The sequence below is a fragment of the Sapajus apella genome, unplaced genomic scaffold (genome assembly GCF_009761245.1).
Source record: "Sapajus apella isolate SASKATOON/1434 unplaced genomic scaffold, GSC_monkey_1.0 scaffold65, whole genome shotgun sequence".
In the NCBI taxonomy this organism is placed as follows: Eukaryota; Metazoa; Chordata; class Mammalia; order Primates; family Cebidae; genus Sapajus; species Sapajus apella.
Window position 1 is genome coordinate 4,042,923 of NW_022437005.1, and position 24,705 is coordinate 4,067,627.

The 24,705-nt window shown below is 39.7% G+C and overlaps 1 protein-coding gene and 1 long non-coding RNA gene across 3 annotated transcripts in view; one reads left to right on the forward strand and one right to left on the reverse strand.

Annotated features, from left to right (window-relative positions):
• Positions 1 to 1,941: 1,941 nt before the first annotated feature.
• On the reverse strand, positions 1,942 to 4,015 carry LOC116530217. Its single transcript, XR_004259881.1, has 3 exons — positions 3,933 to 4,015; positions 2,870 to 2,956; positions 1,942 to 2,380 (listed from the first exon to the last, which is right to left on the reverse strand). It is a non-coding gene; the product is annotated as an uncharacterized LOC116530217 (long non-coding RNA).
• A 9,524-nt stretch (positions 4,016 to 13,539) lies between these two features.
• The window catches only part of PCSK2 (proprotein convertase subtilisin/kexin type 2), a 244,114-nt gene continuing 232,948 nt past the window's right edge, over positions 13,540 to 24,705 (forward strand). For both annotated transcript variants that reach the window (XM_032248043.1, XM_032248044.1), the window contains exon 1: positions 13,540 to 14,073. In XM_032248043.1, coding sequence (XP_032103934.1) covers positions 13,897 to 14,073 — 177 coding nt within the window. In that variant the 5' untranslated portion in view covers positions 13,540 to 13,896. The remainder of the gene's footprint in view (positions 14,074 to 24,705) is intronic.

The following is a 24,705-nucleotide window of genomic DNA, read 5'->3' on the forward strand; positions in this document are numbered from 1 at the left end:
ATGTGTGTGTGTGTATATATATATATATATATATATATATATATATACACTTATTTAAAACCCAAAATAATCCTGTGGACCAGATAGCTCATGTATTATTTTTGAGAAAAACCTGTGTAACAAAAAGTTATACAGTTCGTCTATCACCATTTTGATAAGGCCGACAATCTGTGTCCCAAGATCCTTTAATATTCTTGTCACCAAAACCAGAGACTTTTCCAAAATCAGAATATGAATGACAAGAGGTAGAATGTTCTACGTATAAGAGGTAGGATGCAAGGTGACTTTCAAGTGCTTGAATTTCCAAGTGATTATGGTTGGATATGTGATTGTAAGCCTATACTGTTCTTTTTAATGACTTGATCATGAAGCTGGAAAGACAGTTCCTGCCTCTGTTTGGTGGTCTCATTAGTTTGCCATTGTCCTCATAAAACTGCAATTTATTCCAGCTTTCCTTTCCTATCTTCACACCATTCGTTTCAATGCAAGGATAAGACTTCAGAAGCCACTGCAATGCTCCCAATAGCATTAAATCTTACACTTTAAATTTAAGATATTTAATATCAAAGCTGCAAAACTGCCAAATGGATAAATTTTTCTTACTGATTATACATTTAATAATATAATGAGAAACTACATGTTTATTTCTCTTAAGAATGATCAGATTGAAGATAGCTTGAAGAAAAAAAACAGCCCGAATTCCACCACTATGCAATACGTTCATGTAACAAACTTGCACATGTACCCCTGAATCCATAAAAATACAAAAGAAGACATTTTAAACACCTATTTCTTTGGCTGTGTTACAATAACAGAGTGAAACCTTATTTTTAAGTTGCTATTTCTTCCACATGCAAAAAATATTCATTGTTGTGCCTGCTAATTTATTCTCATTCTATTCATTTTAATAATTGTTATCATATTTGGAACATGTGATTACTTAAAATAATCATCTTTTTGCCCAGGACAAAGTAATAAAAGAATTAGAAGAAACTTATCCCAAAATGTATACACATTTGGAGTTTTTCCATCTCGTGAACTTCAGATTTATTTTCATCCTAACCTCTTATTTTGAAATTGCTTCTCAGAGTCACCACATTTGTGCCTATCTTCATGGTAAATTGTTTTTAGCATAGTAATATTCTCAGATCAATTGCTGGTGGTAGTAATGTTAGTATCAGTCATCTAGAAACACGTAATAGCTGGGAGATAAATGAGATACACCACCCCTTCTTCTTTTAGCCTGGCACAATTTGCTCTGCTGAAAGATGTCTTTACTACAAAGTAATTTCCTGGGAAGTCTGAAAACACATCAGTTAGACACTAAGAATTCTTTCAGCTCACCTGATCTGCAGAGGCAGAAACGTTCAGCTCTGTGAATTTGGCCAGCACCATGGACAGAGCCACCATTTACTGTACCAGGTGGTGGTTCTGAGTGCTGTCACCCAGAAGGGTCTTGTAAACTTTATCCTGCCTTCCTAAGCCTTTATATTTTTTTCTTTCAGTGAGCCCTCCTCCTCTTCCTCCTCCTCCTTCTTCTCCTCATCCTCCTTCTCTGCCTCTTCCTTTTTTGTAATTTCCTAGCCCTTAGATGTTAGGATTTCCTGGTTGTTGACAATTTGAATTCCAGTTGTTTAGCCCTGAAGACTTTCCCCAAAATTGCAAATTGATTTTGCAATTTTTTCCATGACTCTTAACATGATTCTTCTTTGTATCATTTCTTTTGCCCCCAATATATGTCACATTTTTGTTCTTCTAAGTTGCATTCTTTTGTTTTGTTTTGTTAATGTTGGCTACTGTGTTCACCTAGCCAACCTCTCAGAAGGCTATTTGTTTTCATTACATTCATCACAAATGCTATACTTAAATATGTCATAATTTGAATGTAAATGTATCACATGTACAGCGTGTGTCATCTTTTACATAAGTGATATGTCAGTCAGGATGTAGCATGAAAGAGATGGTTTACACAGATAGAGTAATTGAGACTTTATTGAGGGACTACTTACAAATGTATGGGAGAATCAAGCAAATGAAGCATAGTGAAGCCCACGGGACTAGCAACAGACTAGAGTTGTTATCGTGTTAGGCCTAAAAGGGAATAGCGAGGTTAATAGAATCTGGAGAGGGCTTTCTGATGGGAGCTACAGCATTTGGGAAAGAAATGATGTTAATACGTAATGAGCCAGGAGAAAGGGAGCCTGGCTCAGGAAAATGAAAACCCTGAAATGACTCTCCCACCCCACTCTCCAAGTTTTTAAACAGCACTTCCTGTTGGCTAAATCCAGTGGGAGGGCATAAAGCAATGAATCTCATTGATGTGGTCCATAAAAGCCAATCTCCAGGAACAGCACACAGAGGAGAACTGTGGAGAGGAGATCTGAAGGGAAAACAGAAATAACTAGACACATATAGTGTGCATTGTTGCCCCTACAAAATAACGTTGAAAAATCGCAAAGGCATTATAAACCCAGTTCCTACTGTAAAATCCAATGTATCTACATTGACCACTTGGTATTTATAACAAGTGACTGTTCTTCAGGGGCCTCTTGCTCAGATACTTTGTCCTCTCCTAAGGATTAAAGCCAATTATTCATCATGGGATTCCTCACTGAATGCCACTCACCTCTCAATACGTTAGACAAACACGAGTAGGTAATCACCATTGTCTAACACTAGCATAGCTTAGAAAAACCTTCAGGTTAATATATTCAGCCATACATGAACAAGTAACATCACGTTCTACCAAAATCTTTTTCTCAATTTATTTGATGATTTATAACAGCTTTCAAAATTCCCCTTGATTGAGGTTGAACACAACCCTTAAAATCTGAAAACAGCCACAGTGCTGTGGTTTTTGACGAATCACCTCAGCTAAAAGTCGCATGCTCATGCTTCTTATTTATTCATCTGTTCTTGCCAAGGAAACTCGCCAGCTCCTCCTGGTGCATGTCTCCTAGGAAAAATGAGAGGAGAAATAATAAGGGCACCTTGAAGAAACAATGTGATTATACATAAAGTACTGTAGGCAATGATAGAAGTTTAGATGATTTTGCCATCTCATGTGGAACTAAGAATAAGAGCCCTCCTTTCCCTGCCAGTGGAAAAAAAAAGTATGAAGACACATTCTGGCCTAGAACATATCTTTTTAAATATTTATTTTTAATCACATTTTAATCCTGACATTTATATACAGCTACATGGTAAAATGACTGACTTCCCTCATGAATGCTGAATCCATGGTTTGGCTATGTCACCCCCATACTCTAATAAGCTGGGTCAACTCGTCATCAACAAGTCATCAGATATAAATTAGTGACATGTTTATGCTATTGGCTGAGAGTTAACATTGCTGTTGGGCCCAAATGAATGAAAAGTCCTTCTTAACATCTACAAATAAACAACAAATGCATCAAATGTCACTCTCTCCGCTGGTATTTAGAGGCAATGTTCATATAGCACCATACCATTTACAACATTTTGGGTTTTTGGTCAATAGCTTTCAATATACTTCTGCTTCATAAATTGTCCCTCACCCTAATGCATTGTTCATCTTTGATGAGCAGATATTGTAATAGACATCTGTTGTTTTTATCTGTCCAACATCCTTGCCCCTTTCTCTGGAAAAGAGCCCTTGTACTTTCCTCTAATAAAAATTTCTCCATTCTTAGTCCAGGCAATTTAGCTTAGTCTAACATCTCATGTCAGCTGCAGGAGAAGGCACAACACACAGGCTGGCCAGGTAGCTGATTTCAGTCCTTGAACTCAATTGGGGAAGAATTAGTTACACGCTACAAGCCAGATCAATGAACTGCTATTCCAAAATTTCATAAACATTACTGGGGAAAGGAAACTTTCCTTTGGGTTAAGCCAACAAAGAGGGTAATGAACCCTACAAGTGAAGATGGCGAAAGCTCTGCATCCAGTCATACCTGAATCTGTAGCTACCTCTGGACCCTTGAAGGATGTGAAACCAGAAATTTTCTTCATTGCTAAAGCCAGTTAGAGTTGTAGTTCTATACCTTATAACCAAAAGAAAGAATTCTGATTAACGCAAGTAAAAAACCACCATCTGCAATGTGTGCAAAAATTTAAGGATAACATAACTAGGTTCTCTTACCTATTCTCATCTCTGGGCTTCATACTTTTACATTATGGTTGAGTCTGAGCTAATACAATTTTGAAAAAGATAAGCCTTACTTCTGTTGTCATCACGTTGAACATTGCCATTTGTGTCAGATTCAGACCCCAGCAATACTTACTTGGCCATTCTTTATTATTATTATTATTGTATTTGGGCCCTGGGGTACATGTACACATCCTGCATCCTGCAGGATTGTTGCATAGATACATACCTGCCATGGTGGTTTGCTTTCTCCTATCCAAAAGCACATCTACTCTAATCCTCTAGGACTCTAGTGGGAGAGTGGTTCATTTTTCCATGCACAAATGAGATTATTAAAAGTTTTTTCTCTATGGCTGGGCGCGGTGGCTCACGCCTGTAATCCCAGCACTTCGGGAGGCCAAGGCGGGGGGATCCCGAGGTCAAGAGATCAAGACCATCCTGGCCAACATGGTGAAACCCCGTCTCTACTAAAAATACAAAAATTAACTGGGCGTGGTGGCATGCACCTATAGTCCCAGCTACTCAGGAGGCTGAGGCAGGAGAATTGCTTGAACCCCGGAGGAGGAGGTTGCAGTGAGCCAAGATTGCGCCACTGCACTCCAGCCTGGCGACAGAGCAAGACTATGCCTCGAAAAAAAAAAAAAAAAAGTTTTTTTCTCAACATTTCAGAACATTCCCCATGTGTATTACAGATACTAATCTTTAAAAGTAACCCTTTAAAATGGTTCTGAGTCAATTGTTTATACTAACTAACTTATGAAAATACACTTTTTAATAAAAATGTCTGTAGATGGTGGATCTTGCTTGGCATGTAGTTTAGATTACTGTTCAACAAATATTCTCTTCCTTCATCCAAGCATGTTATTCTTGGCCATGTGATTTGCTTTGGCCAATACATTAGTGAACATGATGGAACAGAAGCCTTGTTAAGTGTTTTTGCGTGGCTTGGTTTGGATTTTAAGCTCCAGTATTAAGCCGTAAGAAGAGCATGTCTTGGGTAGGTAGCTGCTACCATTGCAGCCTGGGCTACAGAAAAAAGTACGTGTGGAACAGACAAAAACCAAACACAGGCTGGCACCAAGTTGAGCCAACCTATAGTATGAAGTAAAACTACTCAGCCAATCCCATTCTAGATCAGCCAAAACACAGAAAACTGTAAGGTAAGAGTAAAACCCTTCTCGTAAGCTATTACAGCTAGGATGATTTTTTCCACAGCACTACAGGGAAACTATTTGACTGCTATACTTTGTATAAATGCATTTCCATGCTTCATGTTGCATAGCTCATGCAGCCAGTATTCCTTAAGAGACAGGAGAGGCACAAGAGAAGTGGATCCTTGATCTAAAATATTGTCATTGAATGTCAGCCCTTAACTTGATCTCAGACATAGTCTACGCAAATAATCCTCACCCCAATTTATGTTGAGACCAAGAGGGGGAAATGACTTCCCTTAGGTCACATGACTAAAATGACATCAAGCCAATGTCAAACAAAAGAATCTTTACTTCCAGCCTCATGATCTTCCCATAATGCCACTCTAACCTCTCTTGGGCATTTATAGATAAATTCATACTCCACTTTCACATTTCACTGTCCTTGCATTGATAATGCTGGTTCCTCTAAGGACTGGCTTATAGCAAAATACAGAACATAAAAACTAATGATATTGGACATTTGCAAAGGTTTTCGCTACCAGAGAAGGGAGGGAATGCCAATTTGTCTATTTTTTGTTATCAGCGGTGGGCAAAGAGTAGCTTTGGCCCAGACTGCTTCCACTTCCCTGAAAATCTGTATCCTGAAAGCATGGGTTTATTTTGTTTTACCTCTATGCCAATAATTATTTAGAGAATATACTTCTATTTTCATCTTTTTGAATGTTGTCTATTAAAGATCTTAATTTTAGAAGAAAAATAACTATTGAGTGCTAGGCTTAATACCATGGTAATGAAATAATCTGAACAGCAAACCCCCATGGCACTAGTTTACCTATACAACAAACTTTCACGTCTCCCTGAAATAAAAGTTAAAAATAAAATAAAATAATAAAATAATTGAAAAAAAATCTCTACAGCAGGATGAATTGAGACCTTGTAGATTGTTTAAACCAGAAGTCATATATTCGGATGACCTTAGGGTGAGAAAAGTAAAACACATGAGTCAAGAGGCTGGGTGAGGATTCTTGTGAACTGAATATCTCAGGCCCTGTTACCAGGCGTGGGAAGAACAACAGCGACTAACTCTAGCTAATTGTGACCAGGTTCCAAATCTTTGGTTATTCCAAAAGAAGTCACATTTCTGAATTTTTATATGATATAATAAATGTTTAAAGGATCGTGACTATTTTTATTGACACTGTGTTTCATACAAAACATACCCGTGAGCCGGATGTCACTGGTATGTAATTTCTGGCATGAATTAATGCACAGTGAATAGCACTGCAATAAACGTGGATGTTCAGATGTCTCTTCACCATACTGATTTCATTTTCTTTGTATATATATGTACCCAGTAATGGGATTGCTGGATTATAGGTACGTTCTATCTTTAATATTTTGAGGAACCTCCATACTGTTTTCCATAATAGCTGTACTAATTTACATTCTTACCAACAATACATATGAGTACTCTTTTCTCTACATCCTTGCCAGCAATTGTTATTTTTTGTCTTTTTGATATTTGCCATTCTAACTGGGGTAAGATGATATTTTATTATAGTTTTAATTTACATTTCTGTGATGTTAGTGATGTTGAGTATTTTTCCATGTATCTGTTGGCCATATGTATGTCTTCTCTTGAGAAATGTCTGTTCAGGCCTTTTGCACATTTTTTAATTGGTTTATTTGATTTTTTGCTATTGAATTTAGTTCACTATATATTCAGAATATTAACCCTTTGTCAGACATATAGTTTGAAAACATTTTCTTCTATTCTGTAGGTTGTTTCATCACTTTATTTATTGTTTCTTTTGCCATACAGAAGCTTTTTAGTTCAGTGTAACTTTTTTTGTCTATTTTTGCTTTTGTTGCCTGTGCTTTTGAGTTTTTATTCAAAAAATTCTTGTCCACTCCAATCTCAAGATGCATTCAAGCTATATTTTCTTCTAGTAGTTTCATAGTTTCAGGTTGCATTTAAGTCTTTAATACATTTAGAGTTGATTTTTTTAGAAGCTAAGAGATTGGAGACTAGTTTCATTCTTCTGCACACAAATATCCAGTTTTTCCAGTACAATTTATTGAAGAAACTATGCTTTCTTCAATGTGTGTTCTTGGTACCTTTGTCAAAAATAATTTGGCAGTAAATGTGTGAATTTATTTCTGGGTTCTGTATTCTGTTCCATTGGTCTAAGTGTCTGCTGTATGTCCATCAACAGGTTACTGAACAAACAAATGGTTAGTGGTATCGGTCACGCAATGAATTCTAACCAACAATAAAAAGGAATAAAATATTGTTACACATTACAACATGGATAAATTTCAAAATGACTGTGCTGAGTGAAAGAATCTAGACAAAAAACAAGCACACATTATGTTATTCCTTTATATAACATTCAAGAAAAATGCAACCTCATCTATAGTGGTATGAAGCAGAGCAGTGGCTGACTGAGGATGGGTGGTGTGACGGGGCCAGAGGGGTGTGGGAGGGAGGCATAGGAAAGTGGCATGAGAAATATTTTGGAGAAAATGGATATATTCATTACCTTGACTTCAGGGATTATTTCACAGGTGCATACACATATCAAAACTAGTCAAATTGCAAAACTAGTCAAACTTCACAGTTTACTATATGTGAATCACACCTTAATAAAACTACTTTTAATAATTAAAAAGAAATTATTGCATAGCGACTATGCTTTACAAATTTAAAATAATCTAACTAGGTCCTATATTAATTATAATATATGGATTATAGGATTTTAAAAGAGGAAATAAATCTACAAACTAGCATCGGGTGACTAATTCTAGAAATATCTGTTAGTAATGGTGTACTTTTTGGTTCACTCCAGTATCATAAGACAACAAAGTAGATATTGTATAGTGAAATTCCCTAAAAATACACAATGCCATGTTTTGCCAAAACATCTATGAAAGGATAAAGTATTTTCAAAAGAGTAGAAAACGTCTGAGAGCACAGCCATAAATTTATAACTGTTCCTCCAGCATGTTAAGTAACATTATACATCAATTTATCTACTTGGGGTAGGTCGTGCAAATCCATACTAAATAGTATATAATTACCCAAAGCATTCAGATCAAAGTAAGCACTTTTCTGAAATCTTATGCTTCATTATAATGGGCAGAGTTTGTCTTATAAAATTACTGTACAACTTCAAATGTGTTAACTTTTATTTTATGCATGATTTCTTTATCTTTTTAAATTCTTGTTTATATTTGCTAACAAGCCATATAGTTTGTTCTCTCATATTATTTCTGAGTTATAGGGAGTTTGAGAAATTAAAAAAAACTCATTGTTAAGGATAATTTCCATAATTATTTAAAGAGTAAATTGAGAAAGATTTACTATGTTTTTTAAAAGACCATGGAAAAGGAAAGAGAAATAACACAAGGTAGAGAATTCATGAATAGGTAATCACTTTCTACAGACAATAACCAATGTTCCAATAAACCCTGAGAAATAACTAATTAATTTTCCAAGTGAGCAAACATTGTTTTGTAGTCCCATAGACCTAAAAAGGAATCTAAAGATAGTGAATAGCAATGTGTTCCTAATTTTCAAAAGAAGATTAAAAGGGCCCTTGGTTCTCATTGTTCAGCTACTTCAAATTCTATCAAAATAATAGAACCTAAATTAGCACAAGAAGCAAATTTTCACTGTCCTGGAAAATAAAGAAGGAAGAAGTAGCTTTTGTTTATGAAGAGTTGATTGGTCTGAATAAATTTTATGACTTTTTGACGAAATTACAAAAGGAATATAACCCAAAGCACTGTAGATTCAATGCCTTGGTGATACTAAACACTTGAAGCCATGTGAATTCTCTTCACTATGTTAATTTGAGATGGCTTAAATAATAAAAGTCAGCTGAGAATTTTCAACTAAAGGAAAAACAGAGACAGGTTATTTAAGGAAAAGATACAAGTTGGCAAAAGCTATAGGAATTGGAGGTAGGACCAACTGAATCACAGTGATTTAGAAGTGGGTGTATACTGAGAAACCAAAATTTCCCAAGTACCTGAATTTTTAGTTATAGCAAATGCAAGAGTATAGGTAAATACTGGAGGAAAATGAGGTGAGATCTTGGGAAATAAGAATTGTCTGGAGGGGAAAAAAAAAGACTTGATCAATGCTGAGTTCAAAATTGTACAGAAATCCATAAAATGGTAACAATATTTCAGAAAGCCTACATATGGGCTGGAATGGAGGGAACAGACAGGACAGCGTCTTTAGGAAGAATCCACTGAAAGAGTTGACAGGTGTTAAGGTTTGGCTCTGTGTCCCCACCCAAATCTCATCTTGAATTGTACTCCCATAATTCCCAGGTGTGGTGGGAGGAACCCAGTGGAAGGTAATTGAATCCTGGCGGCAGTTTCCCCACACTGTTCTCGTGATAATGAATAAGTCTCATAAGATCTGATGGTTATTATAAGGGGGGGTTTTCCTCCACAGGCTGTCTTTAATTTGCTTGCCACCATCCACGTAAGGTGTGACTTACTGCTCCTTGCCTTCCACCATGATTGTGAATACTCCCTAGCCACGTGGAACTGTAAGTCCAATAAACCTCTTTCTTTTGTAAATTTCCCAGTCTCAGGTATGTCTTTATCAGCAATCTGAAAACAAACTAATACAACAGTACAATATGATAGTAGATAATTTTTCCTACCCAATTAACGTATCATTACTGCATTTAAAGTGTTTGGAATGAATGCAGCAAAAATGGCAAAACCCAACCTGATTTTTAATAAAAGTGTACTTTAAATTGTCATTTTCAGTGGTTCATACCTTATTTATCTCCAGATTACACACCTCACACAATTGAAATCAACAGAAAAAAATAGATCTTTCTCCGTTAATCCAAAGAATTTTCAAAGGCTCGGGGAATATTCAAAGGTTCTAGGGATTCTCTTAGGGCTGCTCTGGCTTCCTCTGTCCCCCCAGTGGTAGATTTTCCTTGACCTGATGCTCTATGGATCCAAAGTTCTCCTTTCAGAAGTACATCTCAATGGGAGTATCCCAATCATGTGTCAGGTGGTTTAGGTTTTTCTCAAAATCACCCCAGATCTCCTGATTTCTAGCATGCAGCCATAAAATGGGAATGGTCTAGTCTTGTTTTGCAGAACAAATCTTCAAAGAGATTCTAGGCGTCTGTGGCACATCTGAGCCAGAACCAAATACCCCACATCATCACTACAAATACAAAAGTAAATAAATGAAAAGAAGCTCCAGGTATTGATGATTTTCATATCTGGTACTGTCAATATGTTTGTGTCAGTTATTCTTTTCCCAAGTACACAAAATTCATAAATATGAGACTATTTGGGGGAGGTTACACAAAAATAAGTGTGCCTATTGGCCACAACATGTTGTTAAATAGTATGATGATCATCATCGTTTCTCAAACTATTGATGATGCTTCCTATGTTACAGCGTATGTTTTGGCAACTCTTTGAAATCATAGACTTTTGAGTCTGGGGTATCTAATCCAACAGTTTCTTTTTACAGATGAACAGATAGAGGCTTTGAGAGGTGCAATGAGTTGGTCCACAGCCAAATGGTATACATAGCTAGTACTAGCAGAGCCTGTAATAGGGTTCCTGGCAACTGGCTTCTAGGTCCATCCTCAAAACATGCTGCTGCTATTCTCTCTACTGTTCACCTTGACTACTGTTGTTGGAAAAGGGAACATGAGAAATAGTTATCTAAAAGAGCAATGTGTGTGCACACATGGGTGTGTATTAATATTTCAAATAACAATCTATCAATAGATATCCAAGGGACCAATACATTTCCTCTTCCACTTGCTTACTACATTGTTATGTATTGAAAATTTAGCATTTTAATAACCAAAAAAATTTGGTTATTTGTTATTTGTTATTCTGTTCTGGCAATACTATGATGAGCTGAACTTTATGTAAACCACTAAAAATGATTTATTTTAATTAGTCATTCAGGTTTTACTTCATTTGTGGGCAATTTTACACAGTTTTAGTTACTGTATTTAAAATGTAGCTATATGAGATTCAACATTTACCAGCATTTCTTATTTGGAAATGATTTAAGAAATGAAGTATAGAACTGTGGTTTCAGAAATAAATTAATAAATATTTCTAGAAAGATGGTAATTTTATGTGCATCTTCAGAGAGACTTGACTACATTAGCAACACTATTTCCCAACACGCATCGTCTTCTAAATGGACTTAGTTGATGCTCTTTGGATCTACTTCTAAAGGACTTAAATTTTTACCTCTGTTAAAGCTTGTGAAATTCTCTCCATGATTGTGAATGTGTCTAATGTAATTTTTATACTTGTGCCATTATTTTAAATGACAGCACAGAGCAGGAAGAACGATGTGGTATTGCTTCATACCAACCTGGCACTTTGATTCAAAATATGGATGAACTATAAGCAAAAGAGGAGAAGAGCTGAGGGTCTCAAAATAAGAAAACCTTGTGTTATAATCAAACAGATGGACTATGAGTGGGCAAGCTGTGACACAAGACAGACTAATAGAAAGACAGAACAAAAGGCAGAAATGAGTCTCTGAGAAGTAGTGAGCTACGGGGCCCAGAGTTGATCTGTTTCCCATTATTAATACCTTTCCAGAAACCTTGCCTTCCCACCATGGCCTTAAGTCCTAACACATAGCTTAGTTTTCTTAGAGGAATTCAAATAATACTAATAAATAATGTCATACAGACTTCCAATGTTTTAATAAAAACCTTTAGAAATGCCCACATTTTTATTTGACAGTTTTTTAAAGGGCTTTGAGGGGGCCAGCTATGTCAGCAAACAGACCTGCTCTGAAGACGGTGGCTGGGGCGGCGGTGGGGGGGGGGGTGACATTAAAAGTGTAATTATTTCTACCGATGGTGCTTTTCTTGCGAAGATTCTGACTTGTGTAGATTTGGACTTCATGCTAAAATTAAAAGAGAGGAATCTGTGTATACATGAGAGTATGTGTGTGATGTGTCGATGGTATAAATTCCTGTCTCTCTGAATTGTATGCACTTAAGTCCCTAAGAAAAGATCTGTTACCTCTTATCCAAGTAAAGCAGAATTTTTAGCTTTGAAGTTAAATGATACGAGATCAATGTAAATGCGCTGTAACACAATATTTAAATTGCTTTAGAACGATCATCCTCATTTCTTTATAGACAGAGAGTTCATGCTTCCTTCCTCTCAGGCAAGAAGAGAAGTCACTCTTCAGCAGTTAGCGGGGTCCGGTGCGAGTGCCCGTTTCTTAACTGGTAAATTAGTTGCCTCCCGCTCCCGTCCCCTCCAACACGCACCCCCCCACCCCCGCCACCGTCGCTGCGCCTGAATTCGCCTCCAGCCTAGGACGCTAAGCGGGCGACTTGGCTCGGCGCCTGGGATCGGTGGCTGCGCCTTCCGCAACTGGCACCCACGCTGTCCTTGTGCAGTGGAACGTCCCCAAGTCTGAGAATGCACCTCCCGGAGTGTCCACCCGGGCAGCGTCTCTCCTGAAGGCAGATCCTGGAGGTGCAGCCAGGACTCCTAGAGGAGCCTCCTCCAGTCACCGTCGCGGGTGGGGCGAGCGCGGGCTCCTGCTAGGCTTCCCAGGAGCTTCGCTTCGCTCCTGACCTGCCCGGAGCCTGCAAAAAACAAGAGCTTGTCCTTGCACTCTTGCCCCCCACGGATCACCCCTAGAAGGTGCTTTCCCCAAACCTCCTGGTGCCAAGGAGAGCAAACCTCCCGGGAGATTTGCCCAGAGGGGTCGGAGGAGGGTGAATATTTGCTTTGTTATTGGGATAAAGGGAGGCAAGTGTGCTTTGAGAGTGTGTGTGTCTGTGTGTGTGTGTGTGTGTGTGTGAGAGAGAGAGAGAGAGAGAGAGAGAGAGAGAGAGAGAGAGAGAGATGTTTTGCAGGGGGAAACAAGCAGGGAAGAGGCACAGAGGCCGGCGCCCCAGCTCCCCTCGGGGCCTCCGAGAGCGGCACACACAGTAATTCCCTTCCCAGAGCCTACAGATTCCCACAAACAATGACATCACTCCGCCGCCGCTGGCCTGATTACAGCTGGGGGGATTTTCCTGGGCGCGCGGCGGCCAGGCTGAGAACGGGGAGCTCTCCGGTGCTGAAAGGGGCGGGGGCGCGGGCTCCCGGCGCTGCACCCCCAGAAGGCGGAGGCGGCCGGGCTGGGCCGGGCAGGGCCAGGGGCGGGCGGGGGCGGGCCCGGGGCGGCCCAGGGCGGGGCCCGCCGCTTCCCCCGCCCTCATTGGCCGCTGGTGGACTCACGTCACCCGAGCTGGTGCTCTCCTCCAGCCCCTGGGGAACTGGAGCTGAGGAGGAGCTGAAAATGCAGATTTAGCATCAAGCACAGACCTACACTCGCTCTTTCTCTCCGGTACACACCGCTCCCCACATTCGCACCCCTGCCCGCGCGCCGGCTTCCCCTTCAGCCAGATGCTGGAGAACACACACTGATTCGCTGCTTTCCAAGACCCTATTCAGTCTCTTTCTCTATACAAATATTTTTTTCGAAACTATATATATATTTTTTATTTGCACCCTCCCTCCGAGTCCCCTGCTCCGCCAGCCTGCGCGCCTCCCAGCACCACTTTTCACTCCCAAGGCAGGATGAAGGGTGGTTGTGTCTCCCAGTGGAAGGCGGCTGCCGGGTTCCTCTTGTGTGTCATGGTTTTTGCATCTGCTGAGCGACCGGTCTTCACGAATCATTTTCTTGTGGAGTTGCATAAAGGGGGAGAGGACGAAGCTCGCCAAGTTGCAGCAGAACACGGCTTTGGAGTCCGAAAGGTAAGCTCTCTCATGCATTTCGCATGTTGTTTCAAAACGGGGGGCAGCTCTGCGCAATCTCATTGCAGATTTGCAAGTTTTCTCTCTCTCTCTCTCATGCGATGCAGATATTCTGCCATGGGCTCTTTAACACGATATTGCCTCCGGTGATCTTTCACCGGTTATGTAATTAAAATGTCCTTCATCTGTACTGGTAAGGTCATCAAAATAATTTATTGCCCTTTGACTTGATGGCGAAAATAGGATAATACCTTTCAAAGGATGCCATGCTCCCGGGGTGCTGTCCGAGGTACCAAGTTCTCGAGGCTGCCTGGGGATGGAGAGACGAAGCCCTGAATATCTGAGCCTGGCGTTGGCTGCTTGGCCAGGGACGTCTCCCCCACCCCCATGCCCCGGAGAAGGAAGAGTTTCCTACTGACAGGGCTGGACGCTTGGACATTGCAATTCACCTCGGTGCTTCTCCCACCCCGCGCCGGGAGGACTTCCCTCCCAATGACTTCGGTCCCTGCTCTTCTCAGGGAACGACGGCTTTCTTCCTGACTCTAGGAGATTTGCAAACATAAACTGGTCTCCAAAATCGGGGCGGAACTTCTGAGCCCTCACCCCCGCCCACGACCGCCCACCCCTGGAGCGCACTTCTGGTTGGCTCCCTAGTTCCCAACTTCCCTCTATAGGAGCTGGAGAGGTGGATTTCGAGGGGGATTCCCTACGGAGAAGTCTAGGTGTCCTCTCCTGATGCGTGGGCGGCCAGCCTGGCTTTCCCACGACAGCGTGGGGATCCCCTTTCCAGTAAGTTGTCAGAGTTCGAGCTTTTGGGCAGATAGGTGAGCCTGCCAGCCTTGGAAACCTTGGGACTCCTTTGGACACTCCAAGGTACCCATCCTGGGAGAACAGAGGAGAGAAGCGCGCTGGCTGGGGGCTGGGGCTGACCTGCGTGTCTGTCCTGCGAAAGATGTATTAGAGATCTCCAGTGTCCTTAGGGGACCTGGAGCCTGCTGGGGTGGAGTGTGGGTGCAGAGAGAAACTGGGGCGAGGGGAACCCGAAGGGCAGAGATGTGGATACCAGAGGGCTGGGTGGAGGTCAGTGAGATTTCAGGCTCCATCTGCTCCTGATCCCAGGAAGAAAGAGGCGTGAGATGAGCGGTGGGTGTTTTTGGTAACTGGTTTTACCTTGAAGGGCAGCGCAGACCGGAGCTCCTATAGAGTCTTCCGTCCTGACTTCCCACGCCTCCCGAGTCTCTCCCAGCCCCCGCCAGGGCTCCTCCAGGTGTGGGGGGCTCTCCTTCCCCCTAAGGGCGTAGGCAGTACCGGGATTTCCACCCCAGGTGGGTCTGGCAACGAGTTTGACAGAGGTCTGAGAGGAGGCGCCGGGTCTGCCGGTGGCGCGCGGGCGGGTCTTTCGGAAAGGAACTTGTTGATCGGGGAAGCGTGGGTGGAGCAGGGGAAAGCAGGTGCGGGCGGAGGGAGCACCCCGCTGTGGCTTTGGCCCAGGGCCGGCTGGCTGTCTTGAGAGACACTAACTCAATAAACAAGCAGACCTTCCTCCTTCCTCTCCACCCCCACCCCAAACTTAGCAAGACCCAGGACCTAAGCGCCATTATGAAATATGGTGATTATTATTAGTTATAAGGAGCCTTATGTGCTGGACTCCTTACATACATTTTTGCTTAATCTTCTCAACATCTGTGAGGAGGCCACTGTTATTATTGAGCCTAAGGCCCTGATGAGGAAATTGGTTCAGACAGGAATGCGACATAAAAACAGGCAAGGACTTCAATCCAGATCTTTAGAAGTGAACCCATGCTCTTTACTACCCAACCAAGCTAGGTGATTTCAGGGACTATGGGGCATTGAAGTAAGCTGAAAAGGGATTTTAATTCTTGAGTGTGATCTTGCTGCAGAACCTGTGGCTCCCTCCTTCTCCCCCACACCTTTTCATGGGTGCAGGGGAATGGGAGGGAACCACAGGTTTCTGAAAACCACTGCTCTCAGCGATTTTTCTCTTCTCTTTGCTGCCCCCTTTGAAAATGTGCCCTTAGGATCAGAGACCAGATAACTAGGCCTCTTTGTCTTCTATACTTTCTTGGAGATGAGCCCACTGATTTTGCATCACAACCTGAAGGAAACCTGCAGCTCCCATCTGGGAGACATCACCTCTCTCCTTACCTCTCCATAACCTCTCAGGTACTACCTCTCAACCAAATCCAGTGATTTTTTTTTCTCTGTTACACATTTAAGTAACAGTGGCTTCCTAGTGCAACACCTGCCTAGAATAAACTTCCTTTTGGATTCATGTCTTCCCCTTCCTTCAAGATCTAAATTCAAACCTTTCCTGATGCTCCAGACCACAGTGAGGTTTCCTTTCTTCAAATTTTTATGGGACTGATAGCAAACACTGCACTACATAAGCTAATAAATGCCATCACTTGTCTTCATTATTTCATGTATGTAAGTAAATAGGGGTGCAGGTGTTGTATTTCTACTTGGAAGGTAAATATTCAGGGATGATACCTCCTATATTTCTCATTTCCTCCCTGTAACCAGCACATTACTGTGTCGCCAGCCTTGAAGGAAACTTCCTTGGCTATGTTTACTATTCCAGATTTCCCAGACGCTGTGCTGTGTTGCTTTCCTCATGCTGTTAGGTACTCTTGCCAGCATTTTTTACCGTGCAACTTAGAGGCCCGTATGTCCTTGTCCTCCCTTTCTCTGACCCTCAGCATGCCTCCCAGCTCGCTACTGCTCCCTACTCCATGGCTCAGTGTCACATGCAAAAGATTCTGTGTGATTATTTATGCATCCATATGAAGGGTCAGCAGTGAAGACTAGAAGAACTTGCTTTTTTATTCAATTATCTTATTCTAACTTTGCAAATCCGTGATAGAAATTACTGACAACAGCTGTAATTATCAGATTAAAATCTTAAGGCTTTGAGACGTATCTGTTTGTAGCTGAGAAATGAAAGAACTCAGACTGAAAAATAATTGCTTTTCCACATCATGCTGCCTCCAGGAAGACTTCTCTGATTGCCAAGAACTCTTTTCTTGAGACACAGCTTTAGAGTTCTGACATTTTCCCTTTTATTTTTACATTTTTCAATATTTATCATTTATGTGCTATTAACCCATGAACATATGTCATTAATGTGTACATGTGTGTACATGTATGTGGATCTTCAGGTAGACTATAAATCTTCCAACAGGAGAAATGATGTACTATATCTCTATATAGTCTCCATAACTAGCATGGTGGTCTGTAAGTGAATATTTAATTAAATGTTTTGTCAATTATTTGATTGATTCTTACAAGACCATGAATAAACATTTATGTTTTCTCTCTAAAATGAAATAAAAACATCTATAACTTTACCTCTGAAAGGGTTATGGAGATAAAAGCTTTCTATTTTATCATGACCTGGTCCAAAGACCTATGTCCATCAGAGAGGATGCATATGTCTCAGAGAGTACATGAGTTTACAGTAGTGACAAAAGCGTTATTCCAAAGAATGCCTTAACATTCTCAATATGCCACTAATTTTAATTCATTTGAGACAGAAAAAAAAAAAAAACTATTTGTTGAAGCAATCTGTTGAGGTTTAACCAAAAATCAAGTAAGAGTGAGGGTTTTAAAAGAACCTGATATTATACTAGGGGTTTCATTTTATTATGGTATGTTTTATTTTTTATCCACAGAGGACAGATGCTGAAATGATTACTTAAACAAGTAAAATCATGTGACCATTTTTATAATGTGTGAGAATTTTTTAATTTTAAAAACAACCTAATAATCATTATGTTTCCAAGTACTAAAAAAATAATAAATTTCTGGTCACTTCACTTTTATCGAAGTGTAATTTAGGAAAGAGCACAGCTTAGCAAAATTTTCACAAACTGAGCACACATGTGTAACCAGCACCTAAATCAAGAAACAAAATATTACCAGTATTCCTAAGTCCCTTTGTCACTCATTTGCTTTGTTTTCAGTTTTTGGTTATTATAAATATGGTTTTTGTGGATATTGAAGTCTACGTAATTTGGCAAGCACATATATGCCCTTCTGCTGGAGTTCCTAGAAATGGAACTCCTGAGTAAAATGATATGCATACATTCAGCTTTACGAGACCATCAATTTTCTATTGCTGTGTATCGCTAAAAAACTTAGTGACCTAAAACCACAGAAGTTTGTTACTTCAGAGTATTTATGGGTAAGGAGTGTGGCACATTTTAGTCGGGTCCTCTGCTCAAGCCTTCACAGGCTGAAAACAAGGTATTTCCTGCTGTGTCTCATCTAGAGGCATAACCAAGAAACAACCCTCTTCTGAGCATATTCACATTTTTAGAGGAATTTAGTTTCTTGCGGTTTTAGACCTGAAGTCTTTATTTTCTTACTGGCTGCTGGGCCAGGCCCACTCTCCGCCCCTGGCGGCCTCTCCATAGCCTTCCCACACCTCACCCTTCAAATACCTGCTTTTAGGAAGAGCCCACTCTCCTTGCAAAGTTGACCTGATTCGTTCAAGCCCACCAGGATTGTTTTCCTGTCGATTCTTCTGATGAACTCAAAGTCAACTGATTTAGAACTTTAATAACATTTGATAAATCTCTTCACCTTTGTGTAATCTAATCACAGAAGTGAAATCTATCATCTTCCCAGTCCCACCTATGCTTTCCACACTCAGAAGAAAGATGATTACATAGTGCATGTACACCAAGGAGCAGAAATCTTGGGGGCCATCTCAGAATTCTGCTGGCTACAGACAAAGAGTGACATGGTTTTCCTAAGTAGTTATACCAATTTATATTCCCACCAGCAGTACGCGAGAGTTCCAGCTGTTCCACATTCTCACCAACATTTGATATTTTACATCTGTTTCCTTTTAACCATTCTGGTAGTATGCAGTAGTGTCTCACTGTGACTTTAATTTGAATTTCCCTGATGATCAACTCAAGCCAAACACCTCTTCATGTGCTTATTGATTATCTGGACATCCTTTTTTAAACATATTTATTTCAGATGCTTTGCCCTGAAAAGTTTTTCTTTTGGGTTATCCATCTTCACTTTTTATTTGTAAGATTTCTTTACCTATTATGGATAGAAATTTTTGGTCAGATATATACATTTTGAATATTTGGTACCACTCATGTAATGGTGTCTTAATGCTACAACTGTGCTGAATCCAGATTATATGCTTTTACTCTTATTTCATCATGCAGTCAAGTGTCAGTCAAAGGAAGAATTCTCTTGCTGTATTTCCACATCCCCTAATTACAGTTCTTTAGACCAAAATTGACATGGTTTGGAGGAAAAAAATTAAAACAGCACATAGATTTGATCCCAAGCATTCTCCAAAAGACTTCAATCTAAGAAGACTTTAAGGGACAGTTCTTCTGGAATTAGAAGATTTACTATAGTAGCTAAGGGAAAATAGCAACCTATAACCTTGCTTCCCTAGATATGGCTGCCATTCATGTTGTGCCTTAGATCGAATCCAATCTCATCCCTCAAGACCTCTCTTCTTGACCTAGACCACAGTGTTCTTGATCCATTTGGAACTTTGATGGCGTAAAATCGGTTCCTTTCCCTGATACCAGTCATAGCTATCAGAACACTCACTGCTCCCAATACCCCTCCTGTGGCTAAAGAAAACCAGAAACAATAATGTTGAAAGGTAAAGATGATGGGATTTGGAGTCAGATAGCACTGGAAACCTGGCTAAGTTGCTAAATCTTTCAGAGGCTCATTGTCTTCTGAATGGTAAGTAAAATATGGTGGTTGTGAAAAATAATGTCGTTAGTGTATGTAAAGTTCTGGGCACAGCACTGAGTGCACAGGATAAAATAGCTATTACTGCAATAGTAGCAATAAGAAGGTTGTGCCCTAGTGACACTTTTTCTCAAAAACGTAGCTGTGGGTCGTACTTTTGAGGGGGTGACAGCTGATTGAGTGAGGAATAGGAACCCAGCCCAGCAGCAATCCATCCCATCCATGGGCTAGTCATGACCCATGAGATGACCTGGGCCAAATTCAGTGAATTTAATTCATTATATATTGTGGTCATTATCTCAGCCAATTATACTGGATTCCTCAGGAAATTTACCTGGCTAGTTGCTCTAGAGAGGGGGATGCAGTACAGTTCAATGAGAGAGCCTTTTCAGGCCATGGGAAACTCAAGCATTTTATCTGAGCCCCAGTTCCCAGCAAAAGACACCTGTAACAGGCTGAAGAGCTAAGCACCAAATTCATTCTTCCTTCCTCGTGGGCTGCAGCCAGACCACATTTCCCAGCCTGCCTTATAGATAAGTGTGATCATGTGACAATTCTAGCCTGTGTAATGCAAGCAGTAGTTATGTGTACTTCTTCCGTGCCCCATGCATAAGAATTCTTTATAGGTTGTTTCTCTGTGTTCTGCTCTCTTCTGAGGCTTGATGTAATTGAGAACAGTAAATCTGGACACCAAACGCCAAAGCAGAGTCATGAGATACTGGTTCCTGAATTAGAAGACCTTCTATGAGTGAGAAATAAACTGCTATAACATTAAGGCACTGAGATTTGGGAGTATTGTCCAAACTAATATGTTGTCAATAAATATTCCTTTACTTAAATTGCTAGAGTGAATCTCTAAACCTTGAAGCCAAACAAAGCCAAATCACAACAAAAATTGATCCAAAGTTTTGTGAGAGCTCATATATTTTCACCATATATTGTCAACCAACTTTTCAAATATTTCTAATTTGTCTCCTCTAGCAAGAAATAGAACCCATTCTACATACTGATCCTCCTGCTGACAACCAATGTGCCCTACTCATAATAGATGTTTAATATGTACTCCTTCACTGTGACTACAGTTGGACCACAAGGTGGTGACTTGTCCATAATCTCAGATCAAAGTTTCTGGAAAAAAACTATTCTATAAGAAATTATTCCTGTAGAATCCATTTCTCTATAGGCAGACATTCAGCTAGGAAATAGAATTAAGTGGCCACCAGCAAGTGGGCAACTAGCATACTTCTTTGTTTCTCTAAAGTTTCCAACTTAGATATTATCAGTAGTAGAAGAGATGAGCTCTTTGAACAAAGCAAGTCTTCAGTTACAACCTGATTCAAATACAAAAGAAGGGAAAGGGGGGAAGTACACCCTTTTTCTCAACTGAATGATTATCTAGAAATCAATTTCTATTTCAGAAGGTCTTATTAGCTATAGATCATAATATTATAGCACATTATGCTATAGTTAAGTTCACAATAATTATATATTCAGCTCAAACTAACTGCTCAAAAAGTCAGGCTTTAAGAATAAAACATGAAATCTGAAGTTCAAACTTTTTCTCCTAACTAGAGCAGTGGTTCCATTTTTCAACAAGTTCAGATTCAGTGTTTCAAAAAGAAACTGTACTGAATTCGTGAATTATTATTTGAGATACAAATAATCACAGGACAGTTCAAAAACTGATATTACTGTTTGACTTTCCTTATTAAGGTGTATTTACTTTAGCTAATTCGGCCATAACTTTTTGGAAATTGTTGTGATGTGCTGAGATGGTCTGATAAAAGTAATTGAATAAAACAAATTCTTACATTGAAAGTAGAATAATAACACAACTCTTAATTTCCTGACATCGAGTGAAGTAGTCTGAGAATCTTAAAGGGTATTGGCAGTTTCCCCATTAGAAAGTTGACAAGAATGGGAAGAAAACTGTAGGATCCTGGGGTCGCTCCTTGTTTACAACTTTAAATTTGACATTAACTTCCATAAATACCCAATTGTTCACCTAGTTTTTTCCTAAATAGATTCATTTCATGCTCATTTCGTATCAAAGGCAAAAGAGTCCAAAGAAAAGTGAACAATATACAGAATCACTTATTGGAAGCATCAAGAACATAAAGATAATAACTTAGGTTTAAAACATTTGCAAAGTGTTGCAAGTCATTAGAGAAAAAAGTTTTGACTTGGAATATTTAGGTTTCACTCTTCCAAAGTTTTAAGTAGAGGGCAAAGAGCTTGTCAGCTTTGCTTTCTGTGTCTGGCAAAACTAAACCTACAATAAATATTTGTTGAATGAATGACTTAAGTAATGTTGATTTTAGATTTAGTAGTCAATTGCGTATCTTTCCTCATGAGATTTAAACAAGCACACACACAAACAAAAAAAGTGATCCTTCTATTTGCAAGATGGTAAACATCTCAATGTCAGGACAACATTTTTACACATTGTAGCATTTATGAATACTGTGAGTGGAAATAATCAAATTAAATAATGAGGTAAGTTAAGAACCCCTGATATGAAAAATGTAATAACTTTGATATTTTTGTCAGAATCACACATCATCATTATTTTAAAAAATACCAAATAATTAAAAAATACCAAATAATTAAAAAATATAAGCAGGTCTTTTTTTATTATCTCAGATCTCATTATTTAGAAATAAACATTACCAGCACTAGATAAACTCTATCGTAGATACTATGTATAGAGAGAAGACAGATATGAAAATTGCCTTATAGAGCTGGAATACATCATATATGCTATTTTAAGTTTTAAATCATTCAATTTAATTATTATAGAATTTAACAGAAGAGAAAGTCAAAAGAAAACTATGGAAATTGTCAAACTTCTGATAAATATGTTATACAAAGGAGATATTATTTCCTGATAGGCCTCTCCAAAATTAATAGAAAATTATTGTATCTAACATTTAGGAGTTTGTAGTTATATATATATTTTTGAGACGGAGTTTCACTCTTGTTACCCAGGCTGGAGTGCAATGGCGCAATCTCAGCTCACTGCAACCTCTGCCTCCTGGGTTCAAGCAATTCTCCTGCCTCAGCCTCCTGAGTAGCTGGGACGATAAGCATGTGCCACCATGCCCAGCTAATTTTTTTGTATTTTTAGTAGAGATGGGGTTTCACCCTGTTGACCAGGACGGTCTCGATCTCTTGGCCTCATGATCGACCCCCCTCGGCCCCCCCAAAGTGCTGGGATTATAGGCATGAGCCACCGCGCCCAGCCTGTAGTTACATATTTTATACATACATGGTAGATAGATAGATTACATATATTTAATTACACATTTACTTGTTTAATCGCATATTTCAACTTCTGTAAGTTATGGGCTCACTGCTTTGTAAAATGGGAAATTAGCATCTTGACACTTTCTCCCAACTTCCCTGCTTCCACATTCCAGTGTTTGTTAGGCATATCATTATTTTTGCATCATGTTATATATAAATATTAACCTTCTACTAATAACCATAATTACATTACGGTTATTACGATACATTATAGTATTGCTTATATTGGTTCTATCTTAAAATTCTAATTTTACCACAAGTCCTTCTATCAGAACTTCAATTACAAATTCATTTTCATTCATCTTTTGAGTAGCTAGGATTTATTGAAAAATGAAGACATTAGCCTAAGCATGAAAAAGGAGCTGTCCTCAATTTCAGATTAAAGGGGAAAAAATTGGCAGGGGAAGTCCTGTTTGTAGGTCACAAAGGATAATGTGGTGATAATAGCCATTGAGGAGCCACAATTATTTCAGAGGATTAAAAGGCAAAGTCAATGTTCAGAGGGAGGAAAGAGGTGGTAGGATGGGGCTTCGAGGAGATGAAAGTTTGGACACTGCTAATGGGCATGAGAGAAGGAGCAGGCCGAGGGCAGATCATGATTTTTGGGCAGTACTGCAGAGCCAAGTGGAAAAGAACAGATTTGTGGTGGCGCCAGCAGAGTCATTGTCTTAAGCAACATTCAGATTAGGGTTGGGAGGTAAGAAAAATGGAATCTTCAAAAAAAAAAAATAATGTCAATGAAATAGAAGAATAAGTACATTGAAAATAACATTGAGAGAGGTAAAAGAGAGAGAGCTATGGTTGACGAGTGAGATATTGAAGCTCAAAGCTCCAAAAAATGAGCACTTCCAGATAATGATGGAGTTCATGGAAGTGAGTTATCAAAGTAAAAAGACAATGAAGGTGATCAAGACACTAAAAGTAACATGCACAAGGATTCATCCACATACACATTCATGCCATGGCAGGAAACAGGATTGCCAAGGAAGAGTGTTGAGAGAAAACAAAGCGAGATCCTAGAACAAAATGTTGGAGAACTTTGGACATGAAAGGAGGAGCCAAGCGCGGTCGCTCACGCCTATAATTCCAGCACTTTGGAAGGCTAAGGCGCATGGATCACGAGGTCAGGAGATCAAGAAAATCCTGGCCAACATGGTGAAACTCTATCTCTACTAAAATACAAAAAAGTAGCCAGGCATGGTGGCACAAGCCTATAGTCCCAGCTACTCAGGGGATTGAGGAAGGGGAATCTCTTGAGCCCGGTAGGTGGAGGTTGCATTGAGCCGAGATCATGCCACTGAACTCTAGCCTGGTGACAGAGCAAGACTGTATCTCAAAAAAGAGAAAGAAAGGAGAAAGAGGAACCAGGAAAGGAGTCAAAACTTGTACTGTTGGAGATATGGAAAAGAATCAAGAGCACACAGGGCTATGAAAGGAAAGGAGGAGAGAGTTAAGAAGGAAAGAATGAGGCAACCATAGCCACAATTTTAAAGATGAAGTCATTGTTGAAATAGGAAGAGCCACCCTAGCACATTAGAAGAGGAGACGAGTGTTAACTTGGGTCCC